Consider the following 18,817-nt stretch of genomic DNA (forward strand, 5'->3'; position numbering starts at 1 on the left):
GTCACCTAGAAGTCCAGCATTCTGCACCGATTACTTTTATAATATATCTTTATAGTGCACAGAGCTTCGTTTTTCTGATACAAAGCTCCAAATCCCCTGCATAGCTATAGAGTCAAATAATACAGTTGTTGCTTTTTGTGTTCGCCACTAGAGAGCGCTTAGGAGCTTACTGCATACTGCTTATGCATCGAGTTCAATAATAAAAGCAGATGCAGTAAACTCTCGGGCTCCCCCTAGTGGTGTGTGAAGGCAGGAAGAATTTTAGACTTTAGCGTGAAGGCTATGCAGGGCATTTGGAGCGCTGCATCTGATGTGAGAGTAGTCCTAAATCTCTGCCCATGTACTGCATGTGGTGTGACTAGAGAAGAGTACCAGGCTCAGTTCTTGTTCAGGCCCTGAGAGCCCGCCGTCGCCTTGAAGATGGCCACACAGGGATTATACTACGGGGGGGGGGGGGGGGGGGGGGGTGGTGACGATCGTGAGTCCCGGAGGCAATCGTCTGTGATCATGAATAGATCTGCCAGTGGTAGATCTTGCAATGCGTAGCGATGGGTCCCGAAATGCGTATCTGACCGTTGGAGGCCTGGGTGGCAGGACCCCGGAGCGGTTTCCCATCCGTCACGCTGACCAGCCTGACATCGCGTTGCTGAGAAATGGATTTGGGATTTCTGCGGCTTCGAGACGAAACGTGGGTGGATTTCCAGCAGGGACTTTAATAGGAAGGAAACTGGAGACACATAAAGACTAATTGCACATTCCCAGTAATTGAATCGCGTGATTCGCGGAGGCTTAATATACGTTAGGTCATCATCTTGTTCATTTCTTATATTCTTTTAATTGAAGCTCTAGGCGGCGGGGGAATGTCATAATCCCCAATTTATACTCCATTATGGAAACGTATGTCATTACACAGAACATGGCCAAGGTGACGGTGGCAATGGTAATTTTTTTTTTGCCTTTTGGTATCTGGAATATGATATATTGCCATAAATAAATCTACATATTACATTCCATGGCAGATACAAATATGTAAAAAGCGTGTGTTTTTTCATTGGGGGCAAGAAGACCCTTAAAGGGGTTGTCTCACTTCAGCAAATGGCATTTATCAAGCCACTTACTAATGTATTGTCATTGTCCATATTGCTTCCTTTGCTGGCTGGATTCATTTTTCTATCACATTATACACGGATCGTTTCCAAGGGTTACAACTAGGGATGAGCGAATCGACTTCGGACGAAACATCCGAAGTCGATTGGCATAAAACTTTGTACTAATACTGTATGGAGAAGGAGCTCCGTACAGTATTAGGCTCCATTCACACGTCTGCACTTTGGGTCCGGATCCGGTGCGGACCTATTCTTTTCAATGGGGACGGAAAAGATGCAGAACGGCACACAGTGTGCTGTCTGCATCTGCGTTTTCGGCCCGCGGCGCCGCAAAAAAATAGAACCTGTCCTATTCTTGTCCACCACTGCAGACAAGAATAGGCATTTCTATTGGGGTGCCGGCCCGGTGATTTGCGGATCCGCAAAACACTGCGGACGTGTGGATGGACTCTAAGAATGTATGGACTCCGATGAGCCGAAGTTAATGCTTGGAACTGAACCAGAGTTCGGGAAATGTTGTTTTTTTTTTTACAGTACAAATTAATTTATGAAGTTAGTCTCACGAGACTTCGCAAAGCAATAACTTCGGCCCATCGGAGCCAATACATTCGTGGGGTCCATTCACACGTCCGCAGTGTTTTAGAACGAAGTTTTATGCAAATTGAGTTTGGATGTTTCATCCGAAGTCGATTCGCTCATCCCTAGTTACAGCCACCCTGCAATCCACACTATAGGAAAAAGTGGCAGCCTTGGGACCGCACATAGGCACGCAGCTCCCGTATATGCACTGCAGCGGTGGTTCGGGACCCTTGTAAACGAGCAGTGTATAATATGATGGGAAAATGAATTGAGCCAGGAAAGGAGGAGGCAATATGGACAATCACAATACATTAGTACGTGCCTTGTGTTCACTTTCTCTACATGATGAATGCTATTTGCTGAAGTCAGACAGCCCCTTTAAAGGTGTTTTCTGGGAGTAGAATCTGGATGACTTCTCCTCAGGATCGGTCACCAATACCGAATTGTAGGTGTCCGACTCCAAGCACCCCCAACGATCAGCTGCCATGAGCTGCGTAGCCTCGTCCTAGGCTAGTGACGTCACGTTCATCGGTCAGGTGGCTTTTGTGCAGCTTCGTTCCATTTAAGTGAAGGCCCCTGGGGTGCAAAACCAAGCAGAGCTGCAATACAATGTACTATAATGTGGGGAGGCTGCAGGGCTTACAGAGCGGTCTGTCCGACCCCTGACGATCAGATAGTGGTGACCTATCCTGAGGATAGGTCTTCCATAGTATATGCCCCAAAAGGTCTTGGATAGTTGTTGGCTGAAAGCTCCTGACCCCCTCTCCTTCTTCACACGCATGGACGCTTGACTTGGCCTATCTCCTGCCTGATCCTGGTCTCCCCCGGGGGCAGTCGGGAGGCCTCTGTATGTATATGGCTGCCCGTTCCACTGAAATCGCCTACATTAATCTAATGTGTATGGCCAACATTGGGATACAGCCACACAGGACGGGTTTGCTGTGAATTTTCATTGCGTAAGTTGACATAATATGGATTTAAGATCCGTTCTGCACTTCAAGTTATGGATGAAATTGTGTAAGATCTGGTCCACCTTGCTGGTACTTTGATACACTGCAGGTCTTCTGAGTGTATGAACATAGCCTTAGGCACATCTGCGGCACTGCGATCCGGCTGCCACTTTTGGCAGAGAATGCCGGGAATCGGCCGGACGCAAACTGCAGCGTGCCAGATTGCGGCCGGATCTCCGCCGGACCCCATTAGTTAATGGGGCCGGCGGGCATTCAGGTTGCATCTGGCAGTGCCGGATCCAGAGAACAGCCGGCCGAAATCCATGCTGCAGATGTGAAAGTAGCCTTAGGGCTCATGCACACTAACATATTTTTTGTCTGTGTCCGTTCCATATGTTTTTTGCAGCCTGTATGCGGAACCATTCACTTCAAAAAACCCGGAAATGACTGTGTCCGTATGTCCGTTCTGCAAAAAAAAGAAAACTTGTCCTATTATTGTCTGTATTACGGACAAGGATAGGACTGTTCTATAAGGGGCCGACTTTTCTGTTCCGCAAAATGCAGAAAGCACACGCTGGTATCTGTGTTTTGCAGATCAGATCAGTCATGTCCATGAGCCCTGATACTGTTTCTTATCTTAGGGGAGGTAATTGCTTCTGACAGATAGAAATCCAACCCTACGGGAGACTCCTCTGGCTGGAGACAGTCAGCAGGTTGAATGCAAAAATGATCCAGGTCGGCCCTGACTTTGTGAGTTGTACGGTTATTTAGGTTCTTGTCCAGAATACAATTTATTCTATTTAGAAAGAAAATCCATGGTTTAGCGGAGTGCAGAAATCCTTCCTGTCCCCGTCGGATCATTTAAAGTGCTTCCTGAGCAGATAAAAAGAATTTGTGAGGACTGAGGGAAGCAAAACGCCCTTCGTTCCAACCTGGATGGACAATTTTCCATCAGGGATGCCAGATGTATTGGCAGGGTGACAGGGCTGGCTTATTTCTATCAACTGAACGCTCATCGTCTGCATTCAGAATTGCAGAAGGCGATAACTGGATCCGAGTCGTGACGGAACCGTTCCCCATTTCCACCAGGCATCCTTTCAGTGAACTCCTCGCCGTTCATAGGAAGCTTGTGACCGGATTTGGTGACGTCGGTGAAATGACAGCGGGTAAACATAAGGCCGACTCCCAAACTTCAGACCATTTGCTGCCCCCCCCCCACACCCCCGACAAACTTTCTCTGCATGGGTTGACCATTCATGTGAAGGGCTACCATGTAATACTACATCACCTTTGCAGTGCATGTGCAGGGAAAATGTCTGCCAACCCTCAACTTGGAGGTGAGTAAGCCTGCCGCCATGCAGGGTAGGCGCCCCAAAACATAACCACACCTTTCTTGTGCAAATCCTGTCCTGTAGTCTTGCTTCTTTTTATTTTTATGCAAACAAGGGTTACGGTGCACTGTGGGCGGGGCTTCTCTATTTGGTGCACCATGCCTAGTGCCCCCCCCCCCCTCTTGTTTGATTGACAGTTCCTGACATTTCAGAGCCGGTGAAATCATGCGGTCCGTGGCTGGCGTGACCCACATACCATTTTTCATGACACTGCTCTTAAAGGGGTTATCCAATAGTAGAAATACCCGGGCCCCTCCTATAGATCCGGCACCCACGTCCTTCAGGATCACTGCACGGCCGCCGCTGTATCACCCCCATCGTGCGGATCAAAACATCTGGCGACGGGGGGAGCAGCTAATAGCTAGGAAGGCTGGTCACCGTCGCGGCCTGCTTTTGTCTGCTCCCCCATGTTGCGGGATGTTATTAATCCGTGGGGAGATGCAGCGGTGGCTGTGCAGCGATCTGGGGGGACATGGGTGCCGGGGACCAGGTTTATAGGAGGGGCCCAGACATTGTGTGTTGGGGGGGGGGGGGGGGGGGGGGGGTTCTACTATTTGAGTCTTTAAGTCTCTGAGGACCTGTTGTCACAAGTCTTATTGCTGCCCATCTGGAATAAGGAACTAGGAAATTCATTTTTAATATATAAAAATAAACATAATCTAGAACATGACAATCTCTTTCTAATAAATCTAGAACCAGCCCTGTACCTCAAATGGATCCAAAGATCTCCCCATTCATTGCTCCAAGAGTGGGGGGGGGGGGGGGGGAGAGAGAGAATCATTTCTGCTGCAGTTGAAGGTTGAAACTGAGCAAGTGCGTCCACCCTAGGTGGACAGAGAAATCAGAAAAGAACAAACAGCAGGTGGCGCTGTACAGATAGATTTCATGAAATAACTCCTGCTCCTATGGGGGTTTATGCAGTTTCCCCATGATGTTAAAGCTTCACTTTAAATGCATAGCACAGGGACAGGGCGATCTACTTGAGCAATAGTTATGACCTTTTAGACAAGTGCACATTTTCGGTTATTCAGAGAAGCTGAATAATAAAAATACTGGCGCAGAGGAAGAAGAGCTGAGACGTGTGAACCGCTGCAGAAGTGCTGCTTCTTGTCGGGTTTTGGTTTGCAGAGCAGCAGTGGTGGCAAATGTCACCTCGCTTGGTCCTTGAGAGCCACCCTTTGTCTGTTTCAGATGCATGATAATGGGGTGTGGAACCCATGTACCTGACCACCAGTGTATTCCTTGCAGGCTGAGGACCGACCAGTATCGATCAGTCCCAGTGACGTGTGACGTGTCGGCCTGTGGGATCCCACGAGTGCATGTGACATCTAGCATCCTCAATTCTGTCATCTCAAAAAGAAACTCATTGGTCCTGCCCTCAGGTCTTGCAAAAGCAGCCAACATATCGCCCTCACCTTGCATGAGAACGTGGCACAACACGTGGCAAGCCATACGTCACCATGAACTCCGTGCCTTACAGGGAGTATAGAAAGCGGTTCTTCTGCTGGAACGCAGTTTGTCCTCCTCAAGAAATGTGATACCGATCTGCTGATTTAAACCGCATTTTCACGAAAGAGGGCCGGACTCCTACTTTGGACATGACCTATGCTGCCTATGGCAAACCCAATAATGATGGCTCCACTGACTCTTGGATGTCATCATGTCATTTACATGGCATTAACATGTAAATGGTGTTTGACTTTTTTTGCTTCCTGTAGATGAGATAACATTGTTTGGTCGGTGGTAGCATCCGATCGGACTCTAGCGTTGGCAGATCAGCCTTCACAGGGTGGGCTGTAGGCAGACAATGGTCTGATTACTGGCTCCAGCAGATCAAAGGACCATGCTGGGCATCACAATGTCACACCAGCAAGCCGCCCATGTAATGATTTCACCCCCCGTCATCGGTGACATTTCCAGTACAAGTCCCCCACTGAGAGCCTGAAGTACAGCATTGCCTCCTTTATACAGAAGGTATCTGCCCGTCATCGCTTCCATCACAAATCTCCATAAAAATGGCTTTATTCCTAACTTGAAGATGGTGCGTAAATACCTCCTCACCCTTGCCGAGGCGCACCAGGACCCATGAAGATACAGCCGAAATGATACAACCTGTGGGCTTGTAACTTGTAGGTGGCTGTTTCTGGCTTTTCATCTTTCATCAGTGTAAGATATAGAAGCCATTCTTTTATGGAGCAAGCAGATAATAACTAGAAGGCCTCATACACACGACTATCCGTTTTGGGGTCCGCAAACCGCAAATCTGTAAAACATGGATACCGTTCGTGCGCATGCTGCAGTTTTTTTCTTAAGAGCTGCCTATTCTTGCCTGCAAAGCGGAGAACAGTAGGACATGTTCTCTAATTTGAGGAACGGCCGCACTGAGGCTGGCGGCACATTGATGACACCCGCGCACTGTCTGTATTTTTTGTGGACCCATAGAAGTAAATGGGTCCAAAAATTGGGGATCAGATGCGGACCCATTATACAGTCGCATGCATGAGGCCTTAAAAGGTTTTTTTCCGAGATTTTAATACTGTCTTCTGTATTGGTCATCAATATCTAATCGGTGGGGTCCGACATCCCGGACCCCCAACCGATCAGCTCACTTCTGGGAGCGCCTCTGCCTTCTCGCAGCTCACCAAGCGCAGCGCCGTACATTGTATAGCGGCTGTGCTTGGTATCGCTCAGGCTGAGCTGCTACTAGGCCACGTGACCAATGAACGTATAGTCGCCCTGCCTAGGAAAAGCTGAGAGAAGGCAGCGGCGCTCACAGGAGCGCCGCTGCCTTCTCAAACAGCTAATCGGCGTGGGTCCCAAGTGTGAGGGCCCCCACTGATCTGCAAATTGCGGATCCGCAAAACACTGATACCGGCCATGAGTGTTCCTCATTTTATGGCATGGCCAGCCCTATGGTAGAAAATGCCTATTCTTGTCAATTGCGCACAAGCAAAGGACATTTTATACCTTCTTTTGCGCTACCCGTCTGCTCCCCAAACCCTATTCCATAGAGCCTTGGTGTCCATATCTTGCACTGATGAGGACCAACAAGTCTGTGTGCAAGATGGAGTCAACAGATGTGTGCTGTTAGGAGGCGTCTGTTCCGTATTCCGGCTCTGATAAAGAATGGCTACCATTGCTGTAAAGGGATAAACACCCTCGTTTTTCGGATTTGTGATTCCAGTCCTGGCAGCTACTATTATTACTGCTCTAGTATATGCTGGAACTGCCCCAATTCTGCGGACCCCATCCCCCGAGGTACTGTGCAGCGTAATCAGGCCGTGCTTTTTTTTTTTTTTTTTTCTTCTTCTTCTTCTTCTTCTATACATTTTGATTGCTGATTTCCTGATTGAGGAAATGTTTTTTAAAAAATTAACCCTTTGTTGCCTGCAGATCATAGCCTCGCTGTCCCTTTTTGACCGCGGAGGGAGGGGAGGGGGTGCGGTCAGGCGACGAAATCTTATGAAATTGAATTACTTGGTAGACTTGGTGACGGTGACTTTGCATCTGCAACATGTCACATGAAAGCCGCCTGAAAGGGCAGATTGTAATTCTGAAAGTAGAATAAAAGATGCCGCTCTGCTCTCGCTGTGGGTGTCTTTGTGCGGCTGGAAATGTTTGATATTAATAGAGTCGTCTGGTTAGGATGTGGTCGTTTTTATTGGTTGCTTTGTATTGCGGGTCACTTCAAGTAATTTCTTTTCGTTTCAGTGCCAGAAGATCTCTCGTCTGAGGAGAGAGAAGAATTGTTAAATATAAGACGGAGGAAAAAGGAGCTTATCGATGACATAGAGGTAAAGTTGGAATATTTCGTAACTGATTTCTACGTACGTTCATCATTCAAAGGGATTGTATTGTTGCGAAATTGCCTGCTATTTTCCGAGATATTTTAACGGATGACCTATCCACACAGGCGGCACAGCCAGATTTTATATTGAGAGCCTGTCCAAAGGATGAGCCATCAATATCGAACTTCCAGAACACCCCCTTTAAATCAGCAAAAGGAAGAGGTGGAATCGGGGGTTCCCTAAGGTGGCAAATGATTTGGGAATGATTGGCCTTTGGGAACCTCTATTCTGCTGTGTCTCAGATACAGATATAGCTAACATATATATATAAGATGTTGGACACATTTTCAGATTTCTGATCATGCAGTGGGAAAGCTGTGCCACGTCCCCTGTTATAGCCACCATATTGGTCACAAAGCGATGGCTAAAACTAAGAAAATGCTGAATGGGAATTAGGGTGCTTTCACACTTGCGGCAGAAGATTCCGGCAGGCAATCCGCAATCTGGACGCAAATGGATGCATTTGTGAGACTGATCCGGATGCGGATCCGTCTCACAAATGCATTGCAATACAGGATCCGTCTTTCCGGTTGCCATCCGGAAAAACGGATCCGGTATGTATTTATTTATTTTCACAGATTTAATGGTCTCTGCATGCGTGGACGGAAAGAATGGATCCGCTTTGCCGAAACACTTGGGGCCGGATTCAATGGAAATTAATGCCGGATCCGGCATTCGGCCAAGTGTTTAGGATTTTTGGCCGGAGAGAAAACTGCAGCATGCCAAAAAACGTAGGAGGGACTGAACTGATGCATACTGAACAGAATGTTCTCCCTTCAGAATGCATTAGGATAAAACTGATCAGTCTTGTTCCGGTACTGAGCCCCTAGGACGGAACTCAACACCGGAAAACATAAACGCTAGTGTGAAAGTGCCCCTACCAAGAGGGGGATTTGAGGGCCAATTTATACAAGGAAGTGACTGAGTTATCGGCTCGTTTCTGTTGGCGGGGAGGTTTCCCACATAAGATGTGTGGGATTATCTTTTTCCAGCTGGGGCGAGTGAACCGCACATCATTGTGACACATCTGGGTGTGGAGGCTGCTGAGAAAGTAGCTGATGTGCAAAGGCCAAAATATTTTTGGTCCCTCTGAGGATTGCTTTGCAATGGCTGCTGGACATTACTTGGAGTTGAGCAATCGCCCTCACTAGACATTAATCATGTGAAGTCGGAAGATGAGCCCCGGACTGTGGAAGCCGCCATGATGAAACACATCTGGTCACAGTTATCGAGAAGCTTGTGCGGTGAGAAAAAGATGTAGTGCCGTACATGGGCTTGTCCAGGCGCGTATCTTCTTTTAAAATCCCCTCCACCCTGTAGGACCTGTAGGGTGAAGCATACTTAGATACGCCTTTTAAGGGGTGTTCTGTGAGTCAAACCTCTATAGGACCTGGATATCTGATTTGTAGGGGGTCTGACCTCTGGTATGCCGCTAAGGCTTCATGCACACAAACGTATTTTGTTTTCAGTGTCCGTTCCGTTTTATCTGCGGATAGGATGCGGACCCATTCATTTCAATAGGTCCGCAAAAAACGCGGACAGCACACTGTGTGCTGTCCGCATCAGTATGTCCGTTCCGTTGCCGTTCCGTAGTGCATCTCCTTTTTTTTTTCTAGTTTGCGAACAATGATAGGCATTATTAGAATGGATCTGCAAAAAAAACAAAAAAAAAAACGGAACAGTTTTTTTTGCGGATCCGCAATTTGCGGACTGCAAAACACATACGGCCGTGTGCATGTAGCCTAATCAGCAGAATGAAGGGGCTTCATTGTTTACATGACCCTGATATTGCTTCTCAGTCCTGTCCACTTGGGGGTCAAAGCCCTACGATCAAACATTAAAGGGATAGGCCTCCAGAAAAAAAAATCCTTATATATTCTAGTCTCTGATTTACGTCCCACTTTTTAGACCCCCTCAAATCTTCAGAACCATTTCCTGCGTCCCCCTTCCTGTCTGATGAGATGGCAGTGGCCCGTCATTTAGGCCGCACAAATGTGTCTCGCTCCATTGACCTCTACAGGAGTTAGTGGAGCAAGTGTGCTCGGGTGTTCCCAGAACTCCCATAGAAGGGAATGGAGAGAGCCACACGCATGCAGGGCCACCATTCAATTCTTTCTCTGCCTGGACGTGGTGGGACCGTGGTTTGGGGACCCCTGTTTTGGAGACTGGTGCAGGTCCCAGAGGTAGGTTCAGCATCTCTTAGACATGTATAGCAGGTCCTATCGAAGATGGAAGTGATCCTTAAAGGGGAGCATTGGTGGGAGAGGCTCATAACAACCAATCGGATCTCAACTCTCAATTGTGACAAATAAAAACTGCTGCCCGATTGCTGGATTTGGTTGATCCTACACTTTTGCTCTGTTCTTTTTGGCTCGTTTCTCCCATTGTGTTCTACATTTTGATGTTCTCTGAAAAACCCATCATCCACACAAAGCATTGCAGACTATTTTTGGGAATCTATGCATCACTCCTAATTTACTAAAATTGGATGTCTCACTTCAGCAAATAGCATTTATCATGTAGAGGAAGTTAATACGAGGCACGTACTAATGTATTGTGATTGTCCATATTGCCTCCTTTGCCGGCTTGATTCATTTTTCCATCACATTGTACACTGCTCGTTTCCAGGGGTTACGACCACCCTGCAATCCAGCAGCGGTGGTCGTGCTTGCGCGCTATATGAAAAAGCGCCAGCCTCCCAGAGGTGGCCGGGACTGTGGGAGTTTTTCCCTATAGTGTGCAAGCACGACCACCGCTGCTGGATTGCAGAGTGGTCGTAACCCCTGGATACGAGCAGTGTACAATGTGATGGAAAAATGAATCAAGCCAGCAAAGGAGGCAATATGGACAATCCGAATACATTAGTAAGTGCCTCATTAACTTTCTCTACGCCTATTGCTGAAGTGAGGCGACCCCTTTAAGCACATTCACAGCTTTGGTGAATTAGAGGAAATCTCTTTGCCGCTTTTGTTCACGCTATCATCACAATGCCCACTATTGTCTTCTCACAAATGTCTCTTTCATCCATTTCACATTCTTGCTTTTTTGTTTGCGATCTGATTTTTACGCACAAACAAGAAGTTTTTTATGTCGAACACCCTTGAAGTGTTTTTTTTTTTTTTCTTTTAACTTAGAGTCTTCAGAACAATGGTTTATGCAGAAACTTTACAGGAACGCCATTGACCTCTGATGTTAAATCCGTGCTAATCCCTGCAATAATTGTGTCAAAATCCAGAAGCATCAGCAACTCCCACGTGTAAAAGGTATCCCTTCCATTTGGTGTTCGCCGGACATGACCGTCGTCTTCTTCTTTCTTCTTCATACAGAGGCTGAAGTTTGAAATTGCAGAGGTGATGACTGAAATCGACAACCTAACGTCTGTAGAAGAAAGGTAAGCGTTCACCGTCATCCGAGATCGGGCCACAAAGCGGTTTACGAGTATTAGTGCTTTTGTCTCACGGGTTTTAAAGTAGCTTTGGATTAAAAGGTAGGTAGAGGATTACTGATCTATTACTACCAGGCCACAATGGAAGTTACCTACTGCATTGGAGTGTTGGTACCAATGGAGGACTTTCCATGGGCCAATGGATCTGGTTTTGGTAAATGTAGGGGGTCAAGTGTTAATGAATAAAAGGTCAAATGTATGTTTAAGCTTTTTCTTGTCTCCTGTTTGATTGTATTTAAATGATGTGCGATGTTCCCTGTTATCAGCCATTTTGGCCAGGGGGGCGGCTGACTGGATTCCTTGATGGGGTTTCTGGAAGGACAGAAAATGTACGCCATTTTTTTATTGATTTTTTTGTTTGCCAACTATAAATTAATATATTATTTTATGGAACCAGAATGTTTTCTATCCTTTGATTGTTCGTAAATGCGTCATGTCAGGAGTCGGGGGGCCATGCACTGGGACCCCCCACAAATAGCGAGGATGAAAGGGCTGTTTTTGCTGAGCTCCTTGGCCTTGTCTGGAGGAGAAATGAAGAGACGGAAGGATGGACCTGTGGGAGCTTTAATCGGAATCCTAAGGCTATGTTCACATTACCGTTCAGCCTTTCCGTTCTCCTGCTCCGTTATAGGAGCAGGAAAACGGAAAGGACGGATTCGGCTCATAACTGAGCCGAACGGAGCCCACGGACCTCATAGACCCCCATAGACTATAATGGGGTCCGTTAGGTTTCCGCTCAGAAGATGATTTTGGAGCGGAGACAAAAGTTGTGCATGCAGGACTTTTGTCTCCGCTCCAAAATCATCTTCTGAGCGGAAACCTAACGGACCCCATTATAGTCTATAGGGGTTTATGAGGTCCGTGGGCTCCGTTCGGCGCAGTTATGAGCCGAATCCGTCCTTTCCGTTTTCCTGCTCCTGTAACGGAGCAGGAGAGCGGAAAGGCTGAACGCTGATGTGAACAAGGCCTAAGACGTAGATATAACTTGCTTAGAAAATGCCGAACGGAATTGTTCTTCTGGGAAAGCTGGGTTAATGAAAATGAAGAGCTCCCATAGAAGAGGACACACCACTTTACCAGCTCCCAGAATGACACAACCCCTTTAAGTGCACCAAGCGTGGGCCCAAGCCTCCTGGTGCACCCTAGCTGCTTTGCTCTACCACTTTTTCTCTCTCATGACTGCTCAACAGGGATAGGCTTCTGAAAGTTCTCCTCGCTTTGCCCTGAAATCTCGCGCGAGTGCCGTGTGTTAGAACAGTACTATGCCCAGCCCTGCTGCAAAGATTTTTGTGCTGCGCATGTGCCGATGTTCTAACACATGATGGTGGCCTAGGATTTTAGGGCTAGGAACGAATAAGAATCAGAAGACTGGTCCTGTCAGTCATCCATGAAAAGAGATGCTGACGGAGCTAGGGTGCACAAAGAGGCTCAGGTCCACCCTTGTTGCACTTAACTGCTCATTTGCATATTGTAGTAAAAATCTTTCTCAGCATTGGCACAATGAATAAAGGTGTCATATGTATTATTACATTGTGCTCAGCAAACCCTACCCGGCGTTGTGCTTGGCTTCATGCTGAATTTCTTGCTGACGGATGCCCATCTGGGCGGACATTCTGCTACTCCTAGTTCATGCAAAGCAGTTATCAGCTCAGATTACACGGAGCAGCTTAGAAGGCTGCGGAAAATTCTATTTCATGTTTGCATTAATATTTTAGGTTTCTGAAGAGCCCTGATTAGAATGCAGGGGAACCAATTAACGTTCTATTTCAGATGCTTCTCGTGATTGTCTGCATGCAGATCGCCGGCGGGCAACACAAGACAGCGTATCTGTGGCGTGTAATGTCGGTGGGAAGTGCTGGAAGCCGGATATCGGGCTACCTTAAATTAATAAGCCGGTCGTTTGGCTGGAAAATAAGTCATGGGACATCGTTTGAGGAGGAGGAAGTCTTGTGCGCTCTTTAAAATAGCAACTCAAGGACCATTACATCTCTGTTTGTAGCTTTTCCTTAAAGGAGAAGTGGCTTCCTTAAAAGTTGAGCTTGGTGGTTGTACACATGTTTGCAATTTTGCAGTTTTAAGTAAGTCTAGTTGATTTCAATCAGCACCTTGCAAATCCTTGAGTTAAATCTGTGAGGAATTTTAGATCCATACACAAGAGCATAACTCTGTAGGGGACGTTTAGGTGTGCCTGACCGCCCGTCTAATGTGTATGGTGGTATCTCGACTCTCCCCCCGATGGCAAATGGGCCTGACCGCCCGTCTAATGTGTATGGTGGTATCTCGACTCTCCCCCCGATGGCAAATGGGCCTGACCGCCCGTCTAATGTGTATGGTGGTATCTCGACTCTCCCCCCGATGGCAAATGGGCCTGACCGCCCGTCTAATGTGTATGGTGGTATCTCGACTCTCCCCCCGATGGCAAATGGGCCTGACCGCCCGTCTAATGTGTATGGTGGTGTCTCAACCTTCCCCCCGATGGCAGATATTGGGGGGAAAGAAGGACTGGGCAGTTGAGTTGCCAGATCCTTTTGTTCTCAAAGGAGATACAGTAAGTCGCTTCAAGTCTGGCATGGGCTTTGTGTCCTCTCCTTATTGAGAACACAGGCCGAGCATGCATGTGTGGGTGGTCAGAAGGATAGCTGTCGGGTGAACAAGCATTCGGCCACAAGTAATCTAAGGTGTACAGACAGCCATAGACAACCCTCCATATCATCTTGCAGTAAAGAACGGGTAAGTACTTGCCTGCTGGATCCCACACTTCTGCTCTGGTTCTCTTAGCAGGGCTCTATTTACCTGGCTGTAGCTGTGGGGTCAGCAACTCCTGACTGCCGCCAATCAGTGGCCTCAGCGGTGCACCTGAAGAGGCCAGTGGTCACTCGTTGTCAGTGTGACGTCACCGCTGCAGCCTGGTAACTAGAGACTGGCCCGGGAGAACTGGAGCAGCAGCCCGGGATTCAGCAGGTAAGTGCATACCATTGTTTATTGCAGGCTGATTCGGAGGGATGTCCGATTTCATCCCAAAACTGGACAACCCCACAAAAGTGAGGCAGAAGACTGAGGACTGAGATGAGTTTTTGGCCGTATTCGCATTGACCTTATTGTTTGAGAACCTCAGAAAGAAACCATGACTCAACCCCATGTGTGAATAAGAACCTGCAATGCAAAGGCTTTGTAGAAAGATTAGGGGAGAGAGGAAAATATCCAAGGACCAAGAGACACAAAGCACTTTTTTATATGACCCTTATCACACATAATGATATACTCCCTCGCAGCTGGTGATGGCCGTGGCCAAGAAGGGTCACGTTCCAACTTTTACTATTGGTCCCTATGATTACCCGGTCCATAGGAATTTTGCGAAGCCTATATACTTATCTTTTCTGTAGAGAGTGCACATTTTAGGAATTGTATTTATTTGTTAGTTTTAGGGGGAAATTATTATACATGAGTTTTCCTCTAAAGGCCCCATTCACACGACCATATGGCTGCTGTGCCCTTGTTGTGGACCGCAAACATCAGGTTTGCAAAATATGAGGCCGTGTGAACTCCTCATGGAGGGTGCTGGCCCATTAAGCTGACATTCAAGTCAACGGGTTCGCACCATAAAGCGGAATTCACACGGCCGGTGCCTGAGTTTTGTGGAGCCGCTGTTTGTAGTCTTGAACATGGGCAGGGCGGCCATACGGTCCTGTGAATGGGGCCCGAAGTGATTATCTGGGTAAGAGCTGAACCCCCAAAATCTCCGTTTGGGCTTCTTGGATTTTGCCAGATCTGTTTAACGACTGTTACCACCGGCTTATATTGGGGCCTGTCCGATCTTGTCAGGGTTTCCACCATTTGGACGGGAAGAGTATCGCTGCATGCTGCGTTATTCTTTCAGATCAAATCTGCAGAGACTGCCGATGGAGCGTCTGAAGGGACTTTCTGATGGTGGTGTGAACAGAGCCTAAATGGTCCTTGCCGATCAGGGATCTACAGGTCAGGTCCCTGGTAGAACATGTATAAGGAAAGACTCGCGGTAAAGTCTGTGTGTGCACATAACACTCGCAGGGAGTTACTTCCTATACAGAGGAGTGCGGCCATGTAGTTGAATTCATATGGATCGGCTCTGAAAATTCAGCCACTTTATTTTTTTGGTCTTGAACGTGATTTTGTAATTTCCTGATATTCAATGGGGGAGATTTATCATGAGGGAAATTTTTTAAACTCCATTATACAGGATTCTAGTTTCCCATAATTTGCGCCAAATTTTTCAAATGCCGCACCGTGTTTGATAAATGTGGTGCTTCAGTAAGTCTAACGTGTCGGTCTTGAGATGCTACTCCACTTGCTACACCATCACTCTACTGTACTGGACAATTTATCCTGCTGTAACTGTCACAGCTTTTAATAAAACATACGATTGGTGATGGTTGAAGATTTAAACTGAGCGTGTGCGACCATCTCAGTGAGGTGGTCAGGAAATGAGGAAAAGAACAAACAGCAGGTGGCGCTATACAGATGCATTTTATTGAATAACTCAGTAGCTGTAATACATTTTTCATTACATGCAATAACAAAAGTATTCAGATCCAGGGACTGGTTTGAAAAATGTGGAATATTTTTCGTGGCACTACCACTTTAATAAACATGGTACAAAGTTTGTATGTCCGTTTTTTGCACAAATTAAACTAGAAGTCTGCTGCATTTTGATAAATCTCGCTCAATGTTCCTTTTTTTTTATTATTATAGGGGATGTCCATTTTATGTAGTAGTTTTTTTTTATCTTTTGGCAGCATTCTGGCATTGAATACCGCATGTAATGTGAAATATATAGAACTCCAGCTTCTGTCAGGTCTCGCTGATGCCAGAATAAAGCCGGGGTTACACGTCGAAGATCGCCGTGTAGCCCCAGCCTAAGGCCTCATGCACAGGGCCGTGTGCTGTCCGCATCCGTGGCTCCGTTCCGCGGCCCCGCTAAATAAAAAATATAACATGTCCTATTCTTGTCCGCGCTTTGTGGACAAGAATAGGCATTTATATTGCCAGCGCCCGTCCGTTTCGCAAATTGCGGAAGGCAACACAGACGGCTTCCGTTTTTTGCGGACCGCAAAAAAAACGGCACGGTCGTGTGCATGAGGCATTATTCAGTTTTTTTTACTGTATGTGCATAATTTGCTGAATTGTCGCGGTGTTTCATAATAATGAAACCTGCATCATTCCAATCTCTTCCTGATGTCACACGTGTGACAAATATACACTGAGGACCGGTGTACGCCTCCTGCAGTTTTCATCTCAATTAAGATCAATTAGTGGGGGTTTAATGCTTCCGGAGAAAATCACAGTAAACCTGATGACTGCATCCATTTTCTCTTCTCAGTAACACGAGACAGCCTAACCGTTTTTTTTGCTCTGATCTATTATAGTTATGCGATTTTATAGTTTTTCCATAATGTGTGTATGTGCTGTTTGCAAGATCCGTTTTTTAAGTGTCTTTTTATCTTTTATTAGCAAAACCACACAGAGGAATAAACAGATAGCTATGGGGAGGAAAAAATTCAATATGGACCCCAAAAAGGTACCCTAATGCTTTGTGTTTTTTTGTGTGATTTTATGTTTCAATAACTTTGATTTTGATATGAACTCCACAATGTCATTCATCTTAGGCTCTGGTGGTGTATACTGATCAGTCATCTGTCCCATTGACTTAACGTAGGATCTGTCAGGTTTCCATTCGGTTTTTAAAATTTTTGACAGTAAGAATCGCGCTGCAGATACTGGAACTCTGACGGACAGAGCAGGACACAGGCGTGAACAGTGCTGTATGGATTCATTTCTGTTTTGAGTCTATTATTAAAGAGGTTTTCCAGGAGTTTAAAGGGCATCTGTCAGCAGATTTGTAGCTATGACACTGGCTGACCGGTTACATGTGCGCTTGGCAGCTGGAGGCATCTGTGTTGGTCCCATGTTCATATGTGTCCGCATGGCTGAGAAAACTGATGTTTTAAGATATGTAAATAAGACTCTAGGAGCAACTGGGGCGTTACCATTACACCTAGAGGCTCAGCTTTCTCTGCAACTGCCGCGTCCTCTGCACTTTGATTGACAGACCCGTTGTGTGATGATGTTTTCACTGCCTGGCCCTGTCAATAAAATGCAAAGGGTGCATCAGTTCCAGAGGGAGCAGAGCCTCTAGGTGTAATGGCAACGCCCCTGTTGCTCCTACAGGCTTATTTGCATCTATTGAAGCATCATTTTTCTGCCAAGCGCACATGTAACAGGTCAGACAGTTTCATAGGTACAAATCTGCTGAGAGATGCCCTTTAATATTTATGACCTATTCTCAGGATAGGTCATCAGTATCTGATCTCGCTCTCAGCACCCCCGTCGATCAGCTGTTTGACGAGACCAAGACTCTCTGGTGAGTGCTGCAGCCCTTTCCTAGGCCATGTGACGTCACATTCATCTGTCACATAGCCTAGGCTCAGCTAAGTTCCTTTTAGGCCTCATGCACACAGCTGTTGCCTGCCGGTGCTCGTATTGCGGCCCGCAAAAAGCGGGCATCGGCCGTGTGCACCCCGCATCACGGATGCAGACCCATTCACTTGAATGGGTCCGCAATCCGGAAGGTCCGTGTGCAATGTAGGCACGGAACCCCGCGGAAGCACCACTGAGTGCTTCCGTGGGGTTTCTGTCCGTGCCTCCGCACCGCAACAAAGTAGTGCATGTACTGCTTTTTTGAGGTACGGCTCGTCAGATGTGGATCGCGGACCACATTCAAGTGAATGGGTACACGATCCACATACGGCGGCCCTACGGTCTGTGCCCATGCATTGTGGACTATAATTTGCGGTCCGCAGCACACGGTCATGTGCAAATGGACCTGAGCTGCAATAACAAGCACAGCCACTATACAATGGACGGCGCTGTGCTCTCCGGAGCTCTGCAGTCTCTTCAAACAGCTGATCGGTGGCGGTGCTGGGTGTTGAACCCCCACTAAACAGATACTGATGACCTGTACTCATGCACACAAATGTATTTTGCTTCCGTTTCCGTTTTTTTTTTTTTTTTTTACAGGTCCGTATGCGGAACCATTCATTTCAATGGTGCTTGAAAAAAAGCGGAAATGACTCCGTGTGCTTTCCGTGTCCATATGTCTGTATGCCCGTTCATAAAAAAGAATTTGCGAACAAGGACAGGCATTGTTACAATGGATCCAGTCATGTGCATGAGCCCTAAGCTGTACATCTTCATCTCATCCAATTTTGCATACGATTTTTACTTTGCATGTGTTTGTGTATGCAGGCTATTACCGTGCACTTGTATATAGTCTCTCATATCATAAAATATTCTGCCGCACCGCTCGGACGGCGTTTAGTTAAACAGCTGATGTCGGTGTAGTCTGCCGTCTCCAGACAGATGCACACAGAAGACTGTTTATTCAGAGGAGTCTGCCTCCTGCGTTTTGCCTGGCCAGTCCTGCTCCATCTGAGATGACTGTTTCGGAAGATAAGTGAATGTA

The 18,817-nt window shown here is 46.9% G+C and overlaps 1 protein-coding gene across 1 annotated transcript in view; it reads left to right on the forward strand.

The window, feature by feature from the left end:
- The window catches only part of CYTH3 (cytohesin 3), a 113,598-nt gene that overhangs the window by 40,132 nt on the left and 54,649 nt on the right, over positions 1–18,817 (forward strand). The window contains exons 2-4 of the mRNA XM_040439266.1: positions 7,738–7,820; positions 11,201–11,265; positions 16,807–16,873. Of these exons, the coding sequence (XP_040295200.1) occupies positions 7,738–7,820; positions 11,201–11,265; positions 16,807–16,873 (215 nt within the window). The remainder of the gene's footprint in view (positions 1–7,737; positions 7,821–11,200; positions 11,266–16,806; positions 16,874–18,817) is intronic.

Source organism: Bufo bufo, chromosome 7, assembly GCF_905171765.1.
Source record: "Bufo bufo chromosome 7, aBufBuf1.1, whole genome shotgun sequence".
Classification (NCBI taxonomy): Eukaryota; Metazoa; Chordata; class Amphibia; order Anura; family Bufonidae; genus Bufo; species Bufo bufo.